The 27,255-nt window shown below is 39.5% G+C and overlaps 1 protein-coding gene across 2 annotated transcripts in view; it reads right to left on the bottom strand.

Annotated features, from left to right (window-relative positions):
* The window catches only part of SUCLG1 (succinate-CoA ligase, alpha subunit), a 36,210-nt gene extending 9,213 nt beyond the window's left edge, over positions 1-26,997 (bottom strand). For both annotated transcript variants that reach the window (XM_011974267.1, XM_011974266.1), the window contains exons 1-6: positions 26,690-26,997; positions 15,914-16,017; positions 10,704-10,820; positions 8,700-8,912; positions 8,496-8,553; positions 633-716 (exon numbers count right to left, since the gene is read on the bottom strand). In XM_011974267.1, the coding sequence (XP_011829657.1) occupies positions 633-716; positions 8,496-8,553; positions 8,700-8,912; positions 10,704-10,820; positions 15,914-16,017; positions 26,690-26,786 (673 nt within the window). In that variant the 5' untranslated portion in view covers positions 26,787-26,997. The remainder of the gene's footprint in view (positions 1-632; positions 717-8,495; positions 8,554-8,699; positions 8,913-10,703; positions 10,821-15,913; positions 16,018-26,689) is intronic.
* Positions 26,998-27,255: the final 258 nt, after the last annotated feature.

Raw genomic sequence — 27,255 nt, 5'->3', positions numbered from 1 at the left:
GAGGTATTCTAAGAACTTGAAGGAATATTTACTAATATGAAAACGAGGAATTTGCCTTGGCTTTTGGCAACAAATAATGCAATTATTTTAAAATGTAAAAACTTGTAATTTGTATTTTTTCAAATGGGAGGCAGTATAGTGTGATAAAAAGAGAAGTTCTGAGGAACTGAACCTTCCTCAACCTTGACTTTCTCACCAATAAGGTTCTAACAGTACAATTTTCCAGCTCAGAGGCACCTGAGAGGCTTGCCTTAAGAATGAGACACTAATTGGCAAAGAATTCAGTAACTATGAAGCACTGATGAACATAATGGCAATGACAGCAAAAGTCCTAATATAAAGAACCACTTCTTCAGAGCAATCAAATGAAGTGATGTTTTCAGGCACCCAAGGTGCTCCAGGAGCCACATGTCCCAAGACGTTAGTTCTTCAACCTAGAAATGAAATCTTGGACCATGAATCTTGAAAAACTACAGAACGACTTTATACTTAAGCAAATTAAATTTGAGATTATAACATCCTTTTTATAAGAGTATCAAAATATTTTGCAAATAATAAAATCAATAATTATTATACTCATCCAATGAAGACACTACACTCCAATAAAATGATTTTAGCAAAAAATCCCTCACCAACGCACAAAGACTGCCCCAATCCAACTTCTGTTGTCTGGTGAACTGCTTCATAAGTCAGGGTGCCAGATCTGGACACAATGCCTTAATGAAAGAGAATTCAAAAATATTAGATTGTGTTTCTATGTTAGACTAAAATATGGTAAACTAAATTACCAAACACTTTGAGTGACTAACATAGCTATAAAATTCATTCCATGATTTGCCATCAAAATCAACAGTATCTTCAAATGATGAAATGAAAAGGAAAGGCTTAAATTAAAGCAGGGAGGTTTTTAAATGTAGACATAGGAGAAAGTATATTATTAGTTAAGGTTATGACTATAAAAACAATGCAAGAAAGACTTAAATTATCTCTTCTGAGAATCTTTATGAAGAGGATAATATCAATATAAATTTGGTAGGTACAATCATACCTACAGTGGCAGAATGTAATAGATTAGACTTATATTACCTGATGTAGTCTGGGTATTTGTCCCCTCCAAATCTCAGGCTGAAATGTGAAGCCCAATGTTGGAGGTGGGGCCCGGTGGGAGGTGTTTGGGTCATGGGGACAGATCCTTCATGAATGGCTTAGTGCCCTTCCCATGGTAATGAGTGAGTTCTCACTCTGTTCCTTTACATGAGAGCTGGTTGTTTAAAAGATCCTGGCCTCTCTCATTCCCTCTCTCACTATGTGACATGCGTACTCCCCCTTCACCTTCCGCCATGAGTAAAAGATTCCTGAGGCCTCACCAGAAGCTGAACAGATGCTAGTGCCATTCATGTACAGCCTGCAGAATCATAAGCCAAACAAACCTCTTTTCTTTATAAATTACCCAGGCTCAGATATTCCTCTGTGGCAATGTAAAACAGACTAATACAGTACCCAAACTATTAGTCACATTTTCAAATACTATCTATCTTCTCCACAACTATTTTCCCAATAATTTTCAACCAATATATAGGCTTTCAAGTCAATATAAAGAAAACTGGGGAATAAGGTCAAGATCCCTCTGGAACCAAGTCTCCCACCTAATTTCTTTTATAAATGGATCTGTATGAAAGCACTCAATTTCACATCAGGATTAAGTGTGTGTGGAGGGAAGAGAGCCAGTGCGGGCCAGGGAGGAATGACAGCTAGATGTTTTCTCTTATAGTTTACTATGCTTGGCTGAGCTTCCAGAAAAGTAATGTATTGAAAGCCACAATCTATGTAATACTTTAGACAAACAAAAAAATTAATCCAGGGTGTCTATGGTTTACTTTCCTTAAACTCCTTCCTTGGAGCAACTTTGAAGAACTCAGAAGACCCTTTTCTAACAATATTGTCACCCTACCAGGGCAAGTAGAGTTTTTGTCAACCTGAGACAAAAAACATAACTATAAGTTACCTCAACTTCCATACAGCATGTTTACATTCTTAAGCAAAGTGCTATGTCACCATTATTGTATACTAACGCGTACTGAATGTGTGCCCTATGCATACATGCATCTTCTCACTAGGAATCTGGGCACACAATAACTTCAGGTTATCCATACCAACCAGTCAAGTTGAAAGAACAGTGTGTACGTAACTTAGTCATTGCTAAACAGACCCTACAGAACACTGTCAGATTGCTCTTTTAGATGCATTTCACTAGACAGTGACAACTACGTTCTCAATGATGGCTCACTTCATGTGGAACTCTGCTTTAACTCCCTAGCCCAGCACAGTCCCAGCCTCCCTCTCCAGACTTGTTTCTTACTATTTCCCTACCTAGTGAAACTGGGTTATTCCTCACTGATATTTCATGCTCTCCTATCTTTTCATATTTGTTCTGCTTAAAATGGAGTGTTTCACCTCCACCATGTGACAAAACTTCTAATCATCCTTCAAGGTCCACATTAAATGCTACTTTCTCTTTGAGGTCTTTCCTGATCACCCCCAAAGAGAAGTGAGATATAATCTCTTTCTCTAAATCTCCTCAATGCTTTTATATTTCCTACTGCCCTCATTACTAAGAAATAACAAGGAGAAGTTGTGTCTTACCTACCACTGTGAAACCATAAGTATTTTTGGGGTAGAAACAACTTCATTCATTGAATGGTTCACTATACGCCCTAACGCTACCATTAGACACAGTAAGAATGTTAGGCAGATGGCCAGAAACAAGCAAGCAGGGGAGCCCTGGAAAAAGTCCTAGAGGCGCTGCCTACTGACCGTCTGCAAAAAGGCAATGGCTACACTGGCTACTTCTGGCATGTGGTTGGGATCCACTGGCCCTGAAGGGGTCTTATCAGGCCCTAGTCGGAGATAATCATGGTAGGGACTTCCCCTGCTGACGAGCGTGTGCAATCCTCCAATAACTTGCCCTAGAGTAGCCTTTTGCTCATTATAATAGTAAAAACCACATCCCTGGGTGGAGATTTTAAATGCTAATGAGATATGCGAGGTGTATACTAGCATGTCCAACTACAGAGCATATGCACACAAGGAGACTGCTTAAACATGGTTGCGAATGATACCCCCTCACGCCCCCTCATGAATAATCATGCAATATTCTCATAAAGAGGGTCCCTCAGCATTAGCTGCTGCTAGCTCATCCTCTCTTTTGAGCAGCCTGTTCGGAATCATCTCTCAGGGTGTACTGTCTCTTTAAATAAACACTGCCGCTACTGCTGTTTTCCAGGAGGTCAGCCAGCCGGTCAGCCATTCCTCTCTTTGAATGTACTTTATCTTCCTTTAATAAACTCTGCTACTTAACCCTGGCTGTGCATCTCTTGGTTGAATTTTTTCTTCTAAGAAAACAAGAACAGCAGTTCTTGCAGTACAATCCCAGTACTTTCTGGTAACAAGAGGGCTCATTTCTTGTCAACTCTTCTTGTTCCTGAGGTCAAGGCAGGTACTGATGCCAAATACTGAGGACAGAGGGAGGATCATGAAGAGAACACTGAATGGCCTACAGCAACCTACAGGTAATTATTTTTTTCTAGTGTTATAGCAAACACTACTAAGTTTGAGGTCACTTTTAGCTAATGCTAACTTTCAGCACTGTTAAGAATTATATTAAAATCATAATAATGCTTTTAAAAAAACAAAAATTTTACCAAAAGCAGAAATCCTTAAAACCTGATCTAAAATACTGATTCTACCTAGCTTTAATGGGCAGATATTTATATTTGCGTTACAGAAAGCCTGCCTTGTGACGGAACGAACACAAACTCTTTATTCGGAAGGCAGGACAGTGCCTCTGATCAACAGCTTAACATCTCTAAGGAGACTACCTGCTGGCCTGAGCCCTGCCCTCAAGTCTGCGACATAACATGGCCTCCTACTGCTGACACAGTAAAATGGAATGATCCATCTGTAAAACATCCATGAGGAAAAAAGGAAAGGATAAATTTCAAGTTTTAATTTTTATCTAATAATTTTGGCTTGGCAAATAAACTCATAGTCAGGCTCGATCAACCAGCCTGAAACTTGAATATCCTGACCACACACTGATTCTCCAATTAAGAACAACATTCTCCTACCACCTGGTTCAGTAAGAGACCCCCAGTGGTGCTTGGGATTCTGTAGCAGATACCTTCTTCACTAGACTATAATTTTCAGTGGGAGGTCAATAAGTAAGAGTCTTCACAACCTCTATGTTCCCAGCTTAAAGCATAGTTCCAGGCACAAAAGGTACACATATATGTTTACTAAGTGAGTTGAAACTGAAAACTCATCAATGGAGTAAGACCACCCTCTTAAGTGAAATTTAATTTCAATAGTTTTAAGATTATTCATTTACTGAACCCTAATGCATAACAAATGACAACCACCACAACTTCCGCCCCCCATATGTCTCATTTATCACTTTTTCCCTATTCTCAGTGCCTTTGTCCCATCCACATCCTCTGTCTTCAACACGGTCCCTCCCCTCTATGAGACATTTCATCACTGAGAATGTTAGGCGGGTAATGCCTACCTACTTATGTAATGGTGTATTCCTATCAAAATCCCAAGAAGAGTTTTTGCAGATATAAACAAGATCCCTTTTAAATAAATATGAAAAAGTAAACTGCATATCCAGCAAAGTATTAGTACCTAGAATATACAAAGAACTCTAAAAAATAAACCATAAAAAAGTAAACAACCCAATTAGAACATGGGCAAAACCCAAGGAGGGGCATTTCACTGAAAAAGATAACATATGACAAATAAATTTATTTTAAAAATCTATAAAAAGATAACCAGTATCATTAGCCATTAGGCAAATACAAATTAAAACTACACTGAGCTATCACTAAACACTTACCAGAATGGCTAAAATAAAAACACAGTGACACCATCAAATGCTGGCAAGGCTGCAGAAAAACTGCATCACTCATACATTACTAGTAGAAATGGAAAATAGCACAGCCACACTGTATAGCAATTTAGCAGTTTCTTAAAAAACTAACATGCAAGTATCATACAACCCAGCAACCATGCTCCTGGACATTTATTCCAAAGAAATGAAGACAATGTTCACACCAAAACCAGTACACAAATGTTTATAGCAGCTGTACTTGTAATAGGCCAAACTGAAAACAACCCAGATGTCTTTCAACAAGTGAATGGTTACACAAACCGAAGTACATTCATACCATGAATACTCCTCAGTAATAAAAAGAAACAAATCACTGATACACAACAAGCTGGATGAATCTCTAGAGACTTATTCTGACTATAAATAGGCAATCCTAGAAGGCTACATTCTGTATGATTCCACTTATATAACATTCTTGAAGTGACAAAATTATACAATTGGAGATCAGATTACTGGTTGTCAGGAATTGAGAAGGGGGTGGAAGCAGGAGGCAAGTGACTAGAAAAGGGCCACATGAAGGATACTTGTGGTTATGGAAAAGTTCTCTATATTGACTGTATCAATGTCAATATTCTGTTTATGAAATTATACTACAGTTTTGCAAGATGTTCACCATTGGGCTAACTGGATAAAGGGTGATCTGTCTGCATTATTTCTTATAACTACACATGAATTTATAGTTATCTCAATATAGGCAGTTTAAAATTTTAAAAGAAGGCAGAAGAGTCAAGTATGTGACATGTGGTTGAGAGTAACAAACTGTCTATCATAAGAGAAAAAAATAACATGGTACAGTTAAATATCATCAATTTGGAATCCAATCACTTCCTTCAATAACACTCAATTAGCAGATATGCAATTATATTAGCTGTTATTAACAAAAACTGGAAATCCATTGCTCTATTACACTGCTATTACATTACATTATATTCCATTCAGAAATACCCAAGGGACTGAAAAATCTTTCCTTTCCCTTAACTCTCAACCTAAGGATCTGAAGTCAAGGAGGTTATTGAGACTATTAGCAATGGTACCAAAATAGGAATAGCTGGCACAAATAACCATCTTTCTCTCCTCACCCCCTCAAAAATCTTGTAGTGTTGAGAGGTGAAGCCAGCTGGACCTCCTGGGTCGAGTGGGGACTTGGAGAACTTTTCTGTCTTACAAGAGGATTATAAAATGCACCAATCAGCACTCTGTAGCTAGGATTGTAAAACGCACCAATCAGCGCTCTGTAGCTAGCTAGAGGTTTGTAAAATGCACCAATCAGTGCTCTGTAAAAACACACCAATCAGCTCTCTGTAGCTAGAGGTTTGTAAAATGGACCAATCAGCACTCTGTAAAATGGACCAATCAGTGCTCCATAAAATGGACCAACAGTATTCCTTAAAATGGACCAATCAGCACTCTGTAAAATGGACCAATCAGCAAGACATGGGCGGGGACAAATAAGGGAATAAAAGCTGGCCACTGGAGTCAGCAGCAGCAACTCGCTCGGGTCCCCTTCCATGCTCTGGAAGCTTTGCTCTTTCACTCTTCACTAAATCTTGCTGGTGCTCGCTCTTTGGGTCGGTGCCACCTTTAAGAGCTGTAACTCACCGCGAAGGTCTGCAGCTTCATTCTTGAAGTCAGCGAGACCAAGAACCCACTGGAAGGGACCAACTCTGGACACAGTGTCACATATTTTATTCTTTTTTTTTTTTTAATGTCCCTTTTCAAAGGAATTAAATGCAATCTCCCAGACAACTGTCTCATCAATGGGTTATGACCATTCACAAAGGCAAGGTCTAAAGGACATCCCTGAACTTCTCTTGATTTTCATTTTTTAGGTTTATGGGCACCTTAGAAAGCAGAGCAGTGATCAGAAAGGCAACTCAGCACACAGCATTCCTTCCATGCTCACCTTAACACCACAGCCTTCAAAACAGACCCAGGAATATAACAAATATTCAAGTATGTACAAGACCACCAGTAATACATGGATCAGGCCCCACTGGAACTCAGCTGGCCTATGGAGCTCCCTGTAACCTCTCTCGTAAGTGAAATTATCAAGTACTGCCACTGGCAGCAGGGCTGACAGCTCTAAGAGACATTGGTAATAAACAAAAATCATGACCTTTAACCCAGTTCTGTAAACTGCACAGCCGACACTCATCCACTATGATAATTACCCTTATTATTAGTAGCCATGGTTTATAGGTAGAGAAAAATACGGTCAATCATCTTTCATGACTGAAAAACAGTATAGTTTAGAGAAAGTTTGGTGTAAAGCCTAAACACAAGCCTAATGTGGCAACTTTGAAATGTTGCTTTGGCTGTTTCCTCAAGAACTAACCAAGTAGGAGTACAATTTTCCTATAATAGGCCATGTGAGTTGCCTTTCTGATCACTGCCCTGCTTTCTAAGGTGCCTACAAACCTAAAACATTTTAAGAAAGTTTGTGATATCTAAGAGAACAAGGTAATTATTGAGCAGGTATGTGAATGGCCTTATAAGCACATGAAAAGGTGCTCTACGTCATTAGTCATCAGGGACACTCAAACCACAAGAGATACCATTTTACTCCCAGTAGAATGGCTACATTTAAAAAGGTTAATGGCTGGGCATCGTAGCTCACGCCTGTAATCCCAGCACTTTGGGAGACCAAGGCCAGTGGATCACCTGAGGTCAGGAGTTTGAGACCAGCCTAACCAACATGGAGAAACTCCGTCTCTACTAAAAATACAAAATTAGCTGGGTATGGTGGCGCATGCCTGTAATCCCAGCTACTTGCGAGGCTAAGGCAGGAGAATCACTTGAACCTGGGAGGCGGAGGTTGGGGTGAGCCAAGATCAAGCCGTTGCACTCCAGCCTGGGCGACAGAGTGAAACTCTGTCTCTAAAAAATGAAAAGACTAACAATACCAAATGTTTGTGAAGATATGGAACAATTGGAACTCTCCTACATTAATGATGAAAATATAAAATGATATAGCCACTTTGCAGAACTATTTGGCAGTTTCTTATAAAGTTAAACATATTCGACTTATGTTCATATGAACATGACTTAGCAATTCCATTCCTACACATTTTGCCCAAGAGAAATGAAAATGTTTCCACAAAAAGACCTGTACACAAATATTGACCTAAGCTTTGTTTGTAAGGCTCAAACATGAAAACAACCCAAATGTTCATTAATGGGAAAATGAATAAACAAACTGTGGTATAATTATACAATAGAATACTCCTTAGCAATAACTAAGTTGTAATAGTTAATGAAATGAACTACTGATACATGCAAACACATGGAAGAATCCACAGAGTGCTGAGCAGGAAAAAAATCTTCAAACTCCCACCACCAAAAAAATCTTCATTGATTCTGTAGAATTGTAATGGCTTCTCAAATAAACTCATTATATTCAAGACACAGAATTGATAGACTACAAAACTCCCTGGTAAATTCTACTCAAGTCAAATTAAATTTGATTTGTAAAGTCAAAAATTATTTGTGAGTTTTGAGGGTTTAAGGCAAATGTTTTAATCTACAAGAATGTAACAAACAAACTCACCAATCCTTCCTTTTTTGTGAATATGGCCAGGCATGATGCCAATTTTACATTCTCCAGGCTGAAAGTAAATCACAGTTTTCAGAAAAGTTAAAAAAAAAAAAAAGTCACTCACAGGTCACACACACAAATACACTCACATTCACTCAAAGCTGTTTAGCCCTGTGAGAGGCTTAATCTGGGTTTCTTTTTATTTTTTGCACTCACATTGATGACTCCAGGGCAGTTGGGCCCAATTAGCCTTGTCTTTCCCTGGCGCAGCAGTTTGTGCTTGACTCGTACCATGTCCTGCTGGGGAATTCCTTCAGTAATACACACAACCAAGGGAATTTCTGCCTCAACAGCTTCATTAATGGCAGCGGCAGCAAAGGGCGGAGGAACATAAATGACAGAAGCCGTTGCTCCTGTCTGTTCTTTGGCCTGAAACATTAACAATGAAGCACTTTATTATTGGTTAAATCATAAACATTGTAAAATAAATTCAATACCATCATTTTAATAATGTCTTGGGGTAAGAAGAGGACACTACCCAGAGACATAGCATTTTTCCCATTCTCAAATTCGCTACAGTGTCAGAGTAGAGCAGAATCAAGCATAGCTCTTTCTCAGCCAATTTGAATGCCACTGTGAATTGAAAGCTTCTATGACATCTCACTCTCTATGGCATGTCAGTAAACCTGAAAGCACCTTGACAGTAAACAGAGTCAAAGGATGCTGATAGATCATCCACAAATGATGTCGGGGGTTAAAAGATAATTTTTAAAAACTCTATTCAAGACGATAATAGAGGGGGAGACAAAAAAAATATCAAAACTAGTGTGGAACCAAAAAAAGTCATATCATGGGGATGTAGGTACTTTATTGAAAAGTACCTACAGTACATAGTTTTCTACCTCTAAAGGCTACAAATACTGCCAGAAGCTAGACTGTGACAACAGCAAATATTGTGCTGGGAAGTCATATGGCTGAAAGGTACGAACCCTACTCATTCAAAAAGCTCTTTGAAAGAGCAGAATGGGTGAAAAACAATATCTGTCAAAAAACTTATAGAATATTCCAAATGTCACAACTACTTGTGTCACTATAAATTATAAATGGATTGCTGAGCAACAAGAACTTTCTTAAAAAAAAAAAAAAAGCAAAAAGAGGCTCATGACAAAAGAAAAGTCTACCTAGAAGAATTGTGAAAAAATATCTCCTCTCTGTATTTTGAGGTTATAAAATCAGCCATAATAGAATTTACAGCAGGAAGGACTTTAAATTTGTGCTTTAAAACATGTGATGCTTTAAAATATACCTTAAAAATATGCATAAGAAGAGGGGAAGAATACATTTAAGGCTGATCAATACATCATCCCAAAGAACTAAGTTTATTTCCTAGATTTTTAAAATTAAATATCCAAGAATTTACACTACAATTTCTCAGTTTTGTATCTATTCATATAAGAGTCAAAAGAGAATGCAAGACTACACACTGAGCTTAAATTAGGTCCCTACAGAAGCAAAATCTGAGATGTCAGAAACACTGTGTAATTTACTTACCTTTTGTATCATCTGAATTTTTACAAAAAGTACCTATCAGTTTTGTAACAAATAATTAAAGTTTAACTTAAAAATAATTTTAAAAGGTAATTATTAAGAAATCAGCAGTGTGAGGAGAATCTAGGACACTGTGATTTGTAAATCTGACTCTACAATTTAGTTTATTCACATGGGACCACTCTTAACTCCAAGCCATTCTAATCAGCTGTGAGACCATGGACGAGATCTCTAACCTCTTTGCACTAGTAACATCCTTACCATTAAAATGAGGATGATAACAGCACTTACCTCTGAGGGTTGTGGTGAGGCCTGAATGGGGCAATTTGAATGAACTACCTAGCACAGTGCCGGCTGCATAGTCCCCACTCAGAAGAATTAAGGGGTGGTTGCTGACATTTGTACTACTAACACACTGGAAGAAGCAAGGTAAGGAAACGTAAAAAGCCAAACAGGAGCCTGGCCACAGTACTTCCTCCCTTAATAGCTGATGCATATCTAAAAACAAAAATGACACACAGGTTTTGAGGGCAATTCAAATTTCTCTAGGTTACTGAATTTTCAAACAGCAAGTGACTCTCCCAAAAGAAACATAATTAAGATCTCTACCCAAAGAATGCTTGCTCTTCCCTTGATTTTCTTATCTTGCCAAACTCAGATACCACTAATTACCTCCTTCACAGTATTAAAGACAGGTAAGCCCAGATGCGTCTGGCCTCCTTTCCCCGGAGTGGTTCCTCCAACGAGTTTGGTGCCATATTCCAATGCCTGCTGGCTGTGAAAGGTGCCCTGAGGGGAAAAAGCACAAGATCCATGAGAAACCGCAGACTGGAAAGCCCAAGAGAAGCAAAAGCAATCTTGGCAACTTAGGAAAAGAAAAACAAATAGGTTAGCTATTCCCAGACAATAACATATACGAAGCATTCCCATCAATGTACTAAACATAGCTTTGAACCTTGAAGCAAAACAAGCCTCTGAAAAACCAAAATAGCTATAAACAAGGGCCTCTTTGATTCCGTTTTCAAACTTGGCTGATGACCAGAAACTTCCTGTTTCTCAACTCCTCATGGGCTCACACTCCTCAGTTTAAAATCCATGGTAGATCATCACCCTCCCACAACAACCTTGGCTTTCTGTCACTTCAACTTAAATCTCTGGCAAAACCAAAACCTGGGTTATATCCAATTTTCCCCCTACTCTAAGTCTATACATGTGCAGCCAAAAAGTGGCTAGGGGGAAAAAAAAACATGTCAACTGGTCTCATTTTAAATTAATGATCACTCATCTTAAGTAAGCCTTTAATACTGCCCACCCAACAACCTATATTTCTCTATCCATTCACTTTTCCTCATCAGTCTCAGCATTATTGACATTTTGGACAGGATGATTCTTTCTTATGAGAGGTCATTCAGTGCCTAGTGGGACAATTAGCAGCAACCATGGGCTCCACTCATTAGCATACCCTCCTAACTGTCATAACTCCATCCAATTAATGACAACCAAAAACAGCTCCAAGGACTGAGAGATTCATTTTCACTAGGCTTCTGGGGTTCGACTTCCCCTCTTCTCTTTCTCTCTTCTTAGACTTCTCTTTTTCATCTAAATTCATACCCTTGGTGATGTCATCCCATATCATGGCAATACATATCATCCATATGGTGACCCCTCCCACATACACAAAGACACACACCCCCCACATATATCTAAGCCTTGAACTCCATACTCACATTGTCAACTGCCTACCTGACACCTCCACTTTGAGAACTAGCAGGCATCTCAAACTCAACATGTCCAAAACTGAGTTCCCGATCACTCCCCCTCCATCTACCCTATCTCAGTTAAAGACAACTTCATGCCTCACAGATAATCAGACCAAAAATACTGAAGTCGTCCTTGATTATTCTCTTTCTCATATGTACCATATTAGATCCATCAGTAGATCTTATTGCTCTATCTTCAAAGTACAATCAACAACTCCTCCCCCTTCTACTGCTATTACCTTGGTCTAAGTCACTTCAACTCTTAATGGGTTATTGCCCTTGCTCCCTTTCAATCTAATCTCCATAGCTGCCCGAGTGATCTGGTCAAAACATAAGGAAGATCATAGTACTCCTCTAATCAAACACTCTGATTGTTTCAGATTTCAGTCAAGTAAAAGCCAAACTCCATATACTGGCCTACAAGTCAATATACAAGCTGTCTCCCCACATCAGAATCCTGTACCTGCCTCCTTATTACACTCCAGCCATGCTGGCCTTGCGGCTTCCACACACAGCAGACACACGCCTGCCTCATGGCCTCATTGTGTCCTCTGCATGGAATATCCTTCCCTAAGATATCCACTTGGTTCACTCCTATGTCTCCTTTACATCTTAACTCAGAGATCAAGCTTTTGCTGACCACCTGATATAAAATCGCCCTCTCCTCCATCCTAACCACCAGGACTACACACACTCCTCCTTTCCCCGGCTTATTTCTTCCAAAGCAATTATACGTTGTAACATACCACATAATATACTCATTGATTTTGTTGATATATTCCCCCCCAACCACTAAAATGTAAATTCCATGAAGACAGTGATTTGTGTCTACTTTGTTCATTGCAATATGACACCTAAATCAACATACAGTAGGCACTCAATAAATAGCTGTTGAAAAATGAATGAATCAATGTGGTCATTTCAAGCACCTTCAAAATGCGGTCCCAACTATTTACGTTCTATTAAAGGAATACAAATCAGGGCCTTAGGAAGGACTTCAGAAATTTTCTGATTCAAATTATTTTTCAAAATAGGAAACTTGACCCCAAGCATGTTAATTAACTTGTCTAAAGTCAGGGGCAGGGTTTTGAAAGAACCACAGGCCAGTGCTTGCTCTCTCTCTTAAAGCAGTGCTATTCAAAGCATAGTTTGCAGACTTGCTGCTCTGCAATGAGGTAAGAGGAAAAAGAAAAAGAAAAACAACAAAAAAAGGAAGGAAGGAAGGGGGAGAGGGAAGGGGAAAATCTAATTTTTAAAAAAGTAAAAATGTTTGCAAATAAAGCAGTATGACATTGCTACAGCTTTTATTGTATTTTATTAAAATATTGATCTACATTAGACTGAAAATTAAAAACAAACACCTACACTGTTTTTTGGCTACAGACACTGAGAAGCACTGCCCTAGACTACACTGCCAGGTAAACTCAAAAGTACCAAATTTTAATCCTAAAGTAGTGCTAAACAGGAATAACACATCTATTCAAAATAAGCTTATTTTCCTTAGTTTTACAATTATCATCAGCCAGTACACAGTTAGGAATAGTAATAATTTTAGCAGCTTATAAACCCAGTAAAAGAAACAAGATGGCACCCACTGGAAAACTGCATTGCTGAAACATACTCTAAAAATACAAAGATTTTTCATTCATATGTAGAACAATGTGTGTACTGAGAAAAACTAATGAGGCAATATGCAGATTTACTGTGGAAGTAAGTTCTAAACTTCAGACATCATCATTATCTCTATAATGAATCTGAATCAACAAACCTGAGGCAATTAACGCTCTCACTTAACTTTAAAAACAAAAACAAAGAAAAAGGAGAGTGAATGAGAAACAATGTTAACTGCAGGTAACTGAAAAACACTAAAACTACCCTTTGATTTAAATATTTAGGCAAACCATTACCTTATTTAGAACACAGAGACAGTTCTGAATAGTGCTTACACCATGGGCAATGGATTTTACAAAAAAGCTCAGAGCTTAAAATGTCATAGAATCATATAATACTTGGCAAACAGAAAAAAAAAATTATATATAATAAATTTATGTGGAGAATTTGGGTTAATCAAACATCTGATTATATGCTAATAATATTAATATATAACAAAAAACAGGCTGAATATAACATCAGTTGGGAAGGGGATGATAGAATGCACTTCAAATCTTGGACGAAGATCTACTTTCCTTAGAATGTATATAAGGGAAGTGGCATACATAACATTATTTGGCTATCAGAATAAACCTATTTTTTTTTTTTTTTTTGAGACAGGGTCTCACTCTGTCACCCAAGTTGGTTCAATCATGACTCACTGCAGCCTCAACCTCCTGGACTTAAGTGATCCTTCCACCTCAGCCTCCTGAGTGGCTGGGACCACAGGCATGCGCCACCACAGCCAGCTAATTTTTCTATTTTTTGTAGAGATGGGTCTCACTATGTTGCCCAGGCTGGTCTCAAACTCCTGGGTTCTAGCAATCCTGCTACTCTGGCTCCCCAAATTGCTAGGATTACAGGTGTGGGCCACCACACCCTGCCATTTTTACGAGGAACAAAATTTCAAGGTTTTATGGGTGTTTCATTTTTTTGTTATTGGTGGATTTTTTTTTTATGGTAATAGAGGACTGGAAGAAGAAAAAGAAGAAAGGTCTACTGCAACACATTTGTGTGCCCTGTCATTTCAGAAAATAAAATAGAAAAGCAAAGGACCATTTCACATGAAACAACCTGCTAGCTGCAGTCTATAGGATTTGGCCCACTACCTGGTTTTGTAAATTGAGTTTTATTAGAATGCACCCAGGTCCATTCATTGACAATATTTTCTATGGCTGCTTTTGCTGTTAAAATGCTTTTGAGTAGTTGTAACAGAGACTGTATGACCCACTAAACCTAAAATATTTACAATCTGACCTTTTGCAGAATATGTTTACTGACCTCTGCTCTAGATTACCAAAATACTGAAGAATTGACAAGACAATTCTTTTAATTACAGAAAAATCATTAACCTTAAACTATTTTTTAAAAATTGACTGTTTTTATCTTGCCATGCTCCTTTAATAATACAAAAGGGATACTTTGGGTTAAGATACGTGGTTATACTCTAATTGATTTGATAGTATTCCCTCATTTTAAAAAATTCTGTGCATCTACTAATGGTGGAAGTATAAATTTGTTCCAATGTTTTAAAGTTCAATTTAGCAGTAGCTATTAAAATTATAAATACACAGACCATATGACATCCAATTTTACTTTTAGGTATCTATTTTATAGAAATATGGATTGTATATATATTATATGCTGGATAATATTATATAAATATATATAGTTCTGTATAATAAACACTACAAAACACCTATAAATGTGTTTGTATACACAAGAAAAATATCTGAAAGGATACATGCCAACTTGTTAACAGAAGGAATTCCTGGGGAGTAGAAAGGTAGGAAAAAGGAAAGAAGATTCTTATGTGGCATTTTATTATAGAATCTCATCACAGATATATTTATTTACACTTATACAAAATCTGTGATGTGAACAGGAAAGAGGATGAGAGAATGAATATCAATAAATGAGAACAAATTAAAACACTTCAGGCAATTTTGCCTGCTAGTCCCAGGCCATGGTCCCAGAAAAGTATAAGATGGGAAAAGTCAGTGGGCTGGTTCTTCTGCTTGTCTCAGTACCCATGAGCCTCTCTGGGTTTGAGCATTTCTCCACACTGAATACGGATTCTGTGTTTAACAGTATGGTTTTTTGTCTGTTTGTACAAAATCTAAACACAAGAATCTAGTTTACCTAGTGCTTAGTCAAAGAACCGGTGATCTGTTTCAACATTGGAGGAAAATCATTAGTGTCATATTTGCTGAAAGAAAGTGTATAGGCCTCCAGCACAATATACTCCTAGTAAGCCTACAATATACTCCTTTGCAAGGTAAGTTTAAACACAATTTTTATGTTATAGGCCGACAATAGCAACTAACCTTCTCCTGAGATACAACCCCATTGCTGTACAGTATATTTCTCTGCAACAATCATGTGTTATTTTTGTGATATTAAAAATAAAAAAATTGTTAATTTGTTATATCTCTAGTCTACATTTCAAAATAAAAACCTAGATATACATACCTGTTTGCCGGTGAAACCCTGGCAAATAATCTTTGTATTTTTATCAACATACAGATGTTTCCGAGAAGCTGTATAGGAACAATGCCGAATTCCATTCTGTGCCACTAAGATGTAAAAAACCAAAAAAAAAAAAAAGACACGTTATAATTTTTCTAAACTTTTGAACAATAATTCAACTTGATCACACACACACACACAATCCTCTAATGCACGAGCTATCCTGTGATCACAGCAAACCTAAATGTCACCTTTTAAATAAGACACAGTGACCCCAGTAATAAGTTAGAAAAACAAACAAAAAAGACATCGTTCCATTCTCCAGGATCCCCTCTTTATTAAGAACCATGATCTTGTAGTTTTTTTCTGAACTGAGGAAAAAAAAAATTAATGTTTATCATTTTTATTTCCTAGAAAAAAACTGGGGCTCAAAGATAAATAGTTAAAATTAAATCCAGGGACTGAAAACGAAGTGTCACCCCTTTTAATACTGTTTACTAAAGAGCCACATGTTTCCCCATTTGACCCAAATTTTTGAAGTCTAATACCTTTAAATAGGTAAGCTAAGAGGCAAACTTTGTCAGGAATACAAGTAAAAATTGCTCAGCAACTTATTCTCTAGTAGGAACAACATATTAAATGTTAAGCCATAGGATAAAATTTACCTAAAATACAATAAAAAATCACTTAATCTCTTCTGATATGAACTCATGTATAAAAGAAACAGGGAAAATAAAATAAATAGGCAAGTAGACAAGAGAGGAAAAAGCTTGTTTTAAAAAACAAACCTAGGTTATTGAAGCAACCTACCTAAAAGGGAAATTAATTGAGAAATCTAAGTAGTTACTACAACCAGCTCCCCATGTTTCAAAAAACAGGGGGAGGAACATAGATGACTTAAAATTGTAGGCTACCTCCTAAATGTCCATTAATACTACCAACCTGACTTCTCTGTGGCCCATCTCTGGCCCTTTCAAAGTAGCCAGGCCTTCTGCCTATCATTGTGGTAGTCCACGAAGCCAGCCCAAGAAAAGAACATAAGGAGTAATCTCTATTGAACAACAAAAAAAGAACACCTGTCACATATTTGCCCAGAGTCCACTCCATGCTTTCTGCCTTAAATCACTGCCTCATGCCCACCTAAGTCCTGACCTCACATTCCATAACTGAAAGAGCAACAACATCTGCTTCTGGCGGAAGTATCTGGAATCCATTACACCTCCAGGGAAGAGACAGGCCCAGATTTAGCCCTTACCACCTGGATAATATTTGGTACACACAAAGAACCGCTATGTAACAGACAGCTTTCTCAGACGAGACTGTGATCAACAAGGGGCCATGGGCTTTGCAGGTCAAGTTCTGGCACAGCAGTCACAGCTAAGCATCTGACTCTAGGCCAGTGGACACAGCAGGGATTTATGGCCTGAGACTCTGTCCCTACTGAGCTGTGCAGCACAGCCCACCCTCGCCAGTGCTGCACTCCAGACCCATCCTTGCCCTTGGCTCCCACTTCTCCCAGCTGAACACCTACAACCATGATATTTGTGTAGAAGCTATACCCTTTCCTACCCTGTTACAATTCCTAACTAGTAGAAGAACCGTCTTTACCAGTCCCTCCCATTGAATCTTCAACAAAGGCTCATATCATTTCATATATTATATCATATCATTATCATATCACATGTTTTCAGACCAGAAGGTAGAAAATTTGATTATAAGATCAGATGTTGTGATCAGGATATCTGGAGTCCCTACTTGTTCATACAAAATACTTTTTCTGGGTAAAGTTTGGTTCTGCACCAGTACTCTTATACTCACTAACTTAACATAGATCAGACAATTCACTTCTCCTTCGAAAGGAGCAGAAGTCACCCTGAGAAAAGACAGGTCTGTCTGTGTCCCTAAAGCACAGCTCCAATAACAGACCAACGAAGATCTCTACTTTCTCATAGTAACTCCAGATCTCCTGGATCAATTCTATGGAGCACAAGATTTTACAACATCACATCTTTGGTGCTCATAAGAAGTGTATCAGAAGTGTGATAAACAGCAGCTCACCTCCCAATCCCCTGGCCTTTTAGTATTAGTCTGTGCAATGCCCCTAAGAGCCTATAGCATCTAATGAAGTAAATCTTGGGAAACCTCTAATGCATAGGTGTAGATGTGTGTGCACTCATGCATGTGTGATCTCCCCATCTACACACCAGGCCTAGGCTCATACAGACCCACTTCTAGATAAGCTGGAACTAATAGACTATTATCATCTTACAGGCAAATCCAAGAAATATATTCAATGGCAAGAAAGTGAAATTCCTGATCACATTCCATCCTGACAAGAAACCTGTATGATGCCAGGCAAGGTTATCATCTGTACTGAAATGTGAGTTCGTTCATTGATTCAATCAACATTTGGGGAGCACCTATACCAAGCCATAATGTCAGGTGTCAAGGACAAAGTGACGAATGACAGTGTCTCAGCCCTCAAATAACTCACAATCTATATGAACTGATATAAAAGTCGGCCATAACTGCTTAGTGTGTAAAGTACTATAACAACAACAACAAAAAAGCCTTGGGAATTTGGGGTAAACTCCCCACACTTATTCAAGGTAGAGAAGCCTATGTATGTGTGAGAGGTGGAGTTAAGGAATGAATCCCTCATTGAGATTACCTCCAAATTGAAACCTAGGTTATCAGCAGTTCACTACTAAAACCCCCAATAACTTGATCTCCAAGCTCCTAAAGAAAGGAAAGAGGTTCATCTGGTTCCTGGTCCACTGTTATGACCTCTCCACAACTAAAAACTCTCTTCACCTCTGCCCCAGCCCTGGCCCATGCTACCTAACTTGAGCCCCTATCATCTAAACTGATAGCTGCACCTGCACAGTAGGAATTAACTTGTCACAGGAGATCCAGACAAGGAATCATGGACCATCATATGCTTCCTTTTCCAGAATACTGCTCTAATATGTTAGGCCAGCCAAGTGAGAAATGTTGGCAATCAGAGCAGACTCTAAAACCCAGCGGAAAACCGTGAGTAGCCCAGCAAGCCATGAGGGTATACCATAATCACCACAAACGCCTTTTGAATCCCAGAAACTCAACCTACATCAGAAGATGAATCCACCCTACCCCAGGCCCTTTATATCAAGCATGCTCCCCAACCTGTCATGGCTGTAAGGAGGACCTGAAGGTGAGCTATATGATGTAATACTCCTCAACTTAATTTCTGCCTCCTCAACAGCTTGAGGTAACACACTCCAGAGAGAACCAATTCTCAGTCTCCTGCCACTCCATGCTACCATGACACACCTAACAACTGGTGGATATATTTGAGGCAATACTATTATCAAATCAATGACAAGTCTTACTATTGTTGACATCATAGAATGAAGGAAATTCTTTGTTGCTGTATTTGCATTCAAATGGAAATAACGCAAAATATGCTTTTCCAAGTAAAACTCACCAAATGTTAAATCACTGTCATTCTCCTCATTCCTCCCCACCTTAACTAATTTAAGGCCCAGAATTCCAGGCTTGAGATTCCCCACAAAAGCAGACTCCCCACACCCCCACCTTCCCTCCTAGAATCCTTCCACCACTCTCCTTAAATCCTTCCACCACTCTCCTTAATTTGGGCTGGTAAAGAGTGCAAACCACTAGCTGCTATAAATATTAAAATCAAACTGACTCTACACTTTCTTTCCCTAATGAATTTCTTCTCCACCCAAATTATCAAGCAAATACCTTAAGTAATTAAAAGTAGCCTACTCTGCTTCTGCTAGAGAATGCAAAGTAGTTCACACTGCAAATCTTCCACTGTCCACTGCTTAACCCAACTTAATCATATTTTGGTTTTAAATACAATCCTGACCTCTGGGACAAAGCCATCAAATTACCAGAGTAAGTGACTTCCTAAAGTGAAATTTAGAACACAAGGCATACATTGGTAGCCAAACCATCTTGCAAATATCTCTTACCTTTCAATTAAAGATTTAATGTCCTCAACTTCCTGAGAATTTCACTTACGTTAATCCATATAAATTAACATTTAAATAAAACACTACAGTCAAGAATTCCTATATCTTCACATGATATATATGATTTATGAATATAATGGGGGACTTTAAAAGGGATCTGAGATTAAGAATAGAAGCTATGAACACTTTCATGTGGTATACAATAAACACCATCACACAGTACACTACTGAGTGCACATATATCCTTACTCTCTTTATCACATTATTTCTAAGTGAAATTATCTAAGCTTAAATTTATTTCAAGATTATTTCAAGTACCATCTAAATACTTTTCGCACTGCTAACTGTAAACTCCATGAGTGTCAGGACCATGTCTCAGTCATCTCATCTTCTATGGTATATGGTCAGTTACTTACACACAATAGGTGCATGGGAAGCATTTCACTTAATTACAGGACAAAAAAAAGGGTCTCCAAAAGAAACACTTACACCAAACTAAACATCATAAGGTTCATCTCTTTTTCAGTGAGTTGGAAAAAGTCAATCTTGAACTCCCATGTATCAGGAAAGAGGGAAAAGAACTCTCTATCTTTTTTGTACATATAAAGACAATAGGTTTCTCTAAAATTCATATAGAGACTGCATGGAAGTTCAGCCCTAAAATGCTGCTGGCAGTCCCCAAAGCTACATTAATCTAGTACAAATGCCATGCTAACATTTTTTTTAATAAATGAAACCCAAAAGCAGTAATACAAATTGAATATTTCCCTACATGAAAAAAGAAAACATTCAGACTGAGTAAAACACACCATAGGCAGAGTTAAAGGCAATGACAGACCAGGGGAGTGTTTTCATAACATTTAACAGACAAGGAATTAACCTGGGCAACAGGAAGAGCCAGCAAAAAGTGGAGCTCAAAGCCTAAGAGAAAAACTGATAAAGACCATGAACAAGAAACACAATGGATGACAAACTACAAATCAATATATGATGAGATGCCTAGCTTTACTAATAAAAAGAAATAAGTATTATTATTATTATTATTACTATTATTATTATTATTATTTGAGATGGAGTTTTACTCTGTAGCCCAGGCTGGAGCGCACTGGTGCGATCTCAATTCACTGCAACCTCCACCTCTCGGGTTCAAGGGATTCTCTTGCCTCAGCCTCCTGAGTATCTGGGACTACAGGCCCACACCACCACACCCAGCTAATTTTTTTGTACTTTTAGTAGAGACGGTGTTTCACCATGTTGGCCAGGCTGGTCTCAAACTCCTGACCTCAAGTGGTCCGCCTGCCTCAGCCTCCCAAAGTGCTGGGATTACAGGTATGCGCCACCATACCCAGCCGAAAATAAGTATTTTAAATTAAATATTAGAGCAGGAAAGGTGAGGTTGGCCACCAGGAATAGTTTCTGATGGCGAATGCTATAGTTGTCACATCCTAGGCCACCTCCTTATCTTCAGATTCTTAGAAATTGTCCAGCTTAACCTTAGGACTGCATCCCAGGAGCAGCTGAGAACATCATCACAGGAATCAGACAGGCCTGGTCTTGAGTTTATGCTCTGCCTTTCAGCAGCCATGTAACCCAGAGCATATCTTTTGATCTCCCTTAGCCTTAGTCTTCCCATCTAAAAGTGGGAAAACAGCTGCCCCTAGGAGGCTGTGATGTTAATATGAAATTACTCCTTAAATTGGCACCAGGTAGCACAGTGTCTGGTACACTTTCAAAACTGGGTTTATAACCCTACATGAACACAAAGGCAAATCTTTCCCTAAAAAGAGAGAAAAAATAGTTCATATTTTTAAATCAAATAAGTCTAGCCAAAAATGTTTTCTACATGTCCTTGTGCACATCTTACATGTTTATTTATAAAAATACTAATCCATGTCTACATATAATGTGCAGTATGCACAAATATACTTCTAAGTTTTTAACATATAATACATTTGTAAAGGTGCAGCCCTCACTGTAAAACAGGGACAATAATAGTATATACTTCATAGGCTGATGTGAGAATTAAATGAGTTAGTAATATATAAAGCATTTAAAATAGTGCCTAGGATAGAGCAAGTGTTATATCCCTAAGAGCTATTTTATTACCATTATTATTACCGATGCAGAATGAGTAGACCAAACTGCTTTGAGATGTTCACTGTGACAGGCTATCTGTCAGGTGCTAGGGATTCACAGGTGAACAAGACAGGCTCAGGGTCCTACCCGCGTGAAGTTTCCTGCCCTGTAAAGGAGCTAAACATTACACAAAGAAAAACAAAACTACCAACAGTACAAACTGTAATAAAGACAATGAAGGAAAGAGGCTGAGTAATCTGAGAGAGATGTGTTTTCAACGGGGGTGATAGATTTGTACCTGTCAGCCACATACTGGTCTTCTTCACCATAATAGTAACTGCATGATTTATAAGATGGCTGATGGGATGAATGATGCAATGTATGGTCAAAGAGCACCTGCCCAGCGTAGGACTCAAACCATGGGCCTTGTATGACCAGTACCATGCTCCTAACCAATAACCCGAGGCTCTATTCATGCAATACTCAATACTCCTTCAACTCACCTCTCAAACTGTGTCCCTGGTAAACATTTATTCATGCATATACTCATGAATTTAACAAATGCACACTTATTAACCATATGCATTATGCATATGTAAGACACAGGCTATTGCAGTCTACACCTACAGGACCTTATAATACAGCAGACTAGCTAGCAGCCACTTACCCCTAAACTCCAAACAACCCGTACTATTCAAATGTTAAATTATATATTCATTTAATATTGACTTACAAGTGAAGTTTAATAAGCTGTAAGTACCATATTTCATCAAATATAACACACCATTGATTTTTAAGATGTACTATTAATTACTGGTAAAAAAGAAAAAATGAGGCGGGCGGATCACCTGAGGTCAGGAGTTTGAGACCTGCCTGACCAACATGGAGAAACCCCATCTCTACTAAAAATACAAAATTAATAGGGCATGGTGGCACATACCTGTAATCCCAGCTACTCAGGAGGCTGAGGCAGGAGAATTGCTTGAACCCAGGAGGCAGAGGTTGCCGTGAGCTGAGACTGTGCCATTGCACTCCAGCCTGAGCAACAAGAGCAAAACTCTGTCTCAAAAAAATTACATATATATCAATAATAAGACACATCCTAACGTAAGAAATGTTATAATGTAAAAAAATGTGGGTCTATCGCACCTGTAATCCCAGCACTTTGGGAGGCTGAGGTGGGTGGATCATGAGGTCAGGAGATTGAGATCATCCTGGCTAACACAGTGAAACCCCGTCTCCACTAAAAATGCAAAAAAATTAGCCAGGCGTGGTGGCGGGTGCCTGTAGTCCCAGCCACTTAGAAGGCTGAGGCAGAAGAATGCCGTGAACCCAGGAGGCGAAACTTGCAGTGCGCCGACATGGCACCTCTGCACTCCAGTCTGGGGGACAGAGCGAGACTCTGTCTTAAAAAAAAAAAAAAAATGTGGGTCTATGGCATGCCAGTCCCTTGATGAAATGAAATTGTTGCCCTGCACTTAAGAGAAATTATTTTTAACATTCCCAATTACATTTCTATGGAAAAACAAATTTGATGTCAGAAAATCAAATCACTTTCTCATGGCTACATTGGTACATTTGAATGAAAGCTATTTTGTATTTCTGAAATAAAGATTTGGTTGTTAGATGCAATGGCAACAGATACTAGTATCCAAAACATCACTGTTGAGTATCTCCTTTTCCAAACTACACTTTAAAGGCATCTCTGATTCTAAAAACAGGCCTACACACCTGGTAAACACAGGGAAAAGGAAGGCAACACCTTTGAGCAGAATAGTCACCTTCTCAACACATCACTGAGGCTGCCAAAAAAAATCAGAGCTTCGAAGAAAGCAGCTTAAATTATCACATGGTACATGCTGGTGGAAAGGATACTGCAGAGTCAGAAGACCTGGGTGCTAGTACCCCTTCTGATACTCACTGGGAACTTTCAGGATTTCCTCATCTGCCGTACAAAGGTTTGGGACCAGTTGGCTTTTAAGCTTTACTTTCTGGCATTAAAATACCAAAGTTCTGAGGTTCAAAAATACTGGCTCTTATTCCCTATTTATTCTAAAAGATTCAAGTTACAGAAACTACTGACCAGTTTTAAAAAGACCTTGCATTACTTTATGCTTCTCTTAAAACGTCAGTATTTCAACTTTAAGGGTGCTTATGAAATCCTTAAACTTTCTCATGGAAGAAATCTTTCTCATTTTTCATTGTATTTTCTCTCTCCACTTCAACTGGATCCTTTTCCTTTTTTTTTTTTTGAGAGTCTCACGCTGTCGCCCAGGCTGGAGTGCAGTGGCACGATCTCAGCTCACTGCAAGCTCCACCTCCCGGGTTTAAGCAATTCTCCTGCCTCAGCCTCCTGAGTAGCTGGGATTACAGGTGCCTGCCACCACACCCGGCTAATTTTTGTATTTTTAGTAGAGATGGGGTTTCGCCATCTTGGCCAGGCTGGTCTTGAACTCCTGACCTTGTGATCCACCCGCCTCAGCCTCCCAAAGTGCTGGGATTACAGGCATGAGCCACTGTGCCAGGCCCCTTTTCCTTTTTTCATAAGCTGTAAAACAGGGCTCTGAAAGACAATTACCAGTGTTCACTTGAGTTTTTTGTTGTTGTTGCTGTTAACTCTAATCAATATTGCAACACTATGACCTTCAGCAAGTAACGTACCATAAGTTTAAACTTAACAGAGGGAACAAAATTCCCTAACATCTGCAGCTCTATTAGCTTCACAGTCTAAATAATTTCTGGCCCCTTTAAAAAAAAAAGTTTGCAAGGTGATGTTGGAGCTACTATTTTTCTAGTGGGAGTGAAAATGGGCTCAGAAATGTGGCATGGGAAATAGGAGTTAGAGTTTTGTGAATTTAGAGGTGTTTATACATTAAACATTGTTGTCCATAACCCCTCTTGATATAGAAGATATCTTGGTTTAGATCTCAGACCCTTAACAACAAGTTAATCACATGACTTAGATAATTCAAGCCCACTCCAATAACAAAACTTAACCAGATGGTCACTCTAAAGCCAAGTGATCCTGGGAGTCTAAGAACGAACTTCCACTTCTGTGGGAAGAGGATCGAGAGTTCTGCTAAGGGTGGAGTAAGGAGCTAGATCTTTTAGACACTCTTCCTTTATTCTCTAGATTTTTCTAGACAGCAGACCTACCTGAGGCTAGGATCTTGCAGAACCTCAGACTAGCAAGACCACAGAAGCGAAAGACACAGGTGGGCAACTTCTTCCTGGGGTTTCCCACCACAGTGGTTGTGCTGCGCACCTGATCGTCTACATTCTAACCCACTATCTATTCAAATTAAGCTGGTTTAAAACCATATTCAATATACTTCATTATTGGTGCTCAAACTCTATTGCCCTGAGTGATTACTGGGTATAACGAATTCTTTTTGTCCTTCTGCCTACAACACCCTCAAGAATCTCCAGAAAGCTTTACCAAACAAACCAACTATTTCATGCTTGCTAACATTATCTAGAGCCAGACCTTTGTCCTCAAGTGATTGGCAACTAAGTGTTAGCTCCTGAGTGCACACTCATCAATGCACACTTTTAGAATGTAATCTTCTCAAGAAAGGAATTAAGTCTCATAAAATACTCAGTACAAGCAGAATTAAGAACAAACCGGAAAAAGAAAACTAACTTTATTACATACGAGATACTTTATATAAATTGCTCCACTTATTCTGCAGTGAAGCCAGATCATCCTGTACATCATCATTGCTAAAACGCACATTTTTTTTCACTTTTTAAAAAACCAGGATACATGTGACAATCACTGGTGTGTCACAATTTTAATAAGCAATCGTTTTTCATTGTTAGTGGTAAACAAAATAATGGTCCACCTTACAAGTGATGGTGCTTCAGGCTCACTGAAATGTGTTAATATTTTCATGTGATTGGAAACACTGAAAAACAGATTAAGAAAAGTGTCCAGGGTTATTACACAGACTGAAAAGGGACTAGCCAGATTTCAAACCCTGATGTGGATGATTACAAAGTTTCTTTCTACTATAACCTACCTGACAAGCACAGAGACTTTGAATATAGCAAGAATTTTCCATAGTCAGCGTGTCTCAAAGACTAGCAACCTTGGGTGCTAAGTTTTTGGGAACTGATGTGTCCACAAACCGCCTGTTGGAGGCACTGCAAATAAGCTGGTTTAGATCCCAGCCAACCATAAGCTTCTAGGAGTCTATGCGGCTATGCCGACCCACTCTGTGTAAAGAAACTATCTTTCCCCTGACGTACAATCTTGCGGAGGGGAAATTCGAAGTGTAGGACCTTTCCGTACTAGGGACAGCCTCATCCCCCAACTTCCTACTGAGACACTTCCCCTACCTCTCAACCCAGACACTTACCTTCCCCACCTCTTAACCCCCAACTCCAAATAAGGCCAGTCTAGACGCCACCCCCACCCTGTCACTTGTCACCGCTGGGCCGAAAGCAAGCTTCCAAATTTACAGGGCTCCCAGACCCGAATCCTGGCTCAGCCACCCAGTATCTCCATCTACCAGCGGCCTAAGTCATGCCCCCCACCGCACGTATCCAGCAAAGCTCCTTCCTCCGTAGGGGTCGCCGACTTGAAGCCGGAATCCCAAACCGCTCCCAGGCCCCCGCGGGGTCCCGCCCTGAGGGCCCAGCCGCGGCCTGGGCCAGGACGCTGGGTCCGGCGAGGCCAAGAACCCGCGGGCGCAAGGAAGACAGTCCTGGCCGGACTCACGGAGAAAGCTGCGCGACAGCAGACGGGCGGCTGCGAGGCCGCTGCTGCCGGAGACCATGGTAGCGATGTCAGCGGCAGCCGCAAGGGTCGCGGTCATCCGCCAATGACACTCCCAGGCCCCCGGGGACCTCACAGGGACAGAGGCCTAGGCGGAGGGTGGCCACAGCAGTCGCCTGAACAAATTTCCTTCTACAGAGGATTCTTCACGGAACAGCGGCGATGGCAGGTGAAGACAAAGAGGCATCCTGTCGGAGAGGCAGATAATAACTCGGCTCCTTCCTAGAAATGTGGGTTTGATTAACATGAATTATAACAGTAGCTGGGGGTAAACCCCCACGTGAGACTGGCCGGCGCGTGGCATTGTGGGCAATGTAGTCTGACGGCCGCGACTGGTTCGTAGGTTTTGAGTGAGGCTGCGGGAAGGGAGCGAGGGGAGAGCGGCAGTGAGACCGGGGAGACAAGGGACTTGAAGACTAGGAGGGAAGAAACAGCGAGGTGAGGTGCGAAGAGCAGTGCCAGAACTTTGTATCCCAGGCCCATCTCCTCCCCCCTTCGTTTTCCTCGTT

The sequence above is a fragment of the Mandrillus leucophaeus genome, unplaced genomic scaffold (genome assembly GCF_000951045.1).
Source record: "Mandrillus leucophaeus isolate KB7577 unplaced genomic scaffold, Mleu.le_1.0 Scaffold1433, whole genome shotgun sequence".
NCBI classification, from domain to species: domain Eukaryota; kingdom Metazoa; phylum Chordata; class Mammalia; order Primates; family Cercopithecidae; genus Mandrillus; species Mandrillus leucophaeus.
The sequence above is the reverse complement of the archived record's forward strand: the minus strand, read 5'-3'. Positions and strand labels throughout refer to the sequence as shown.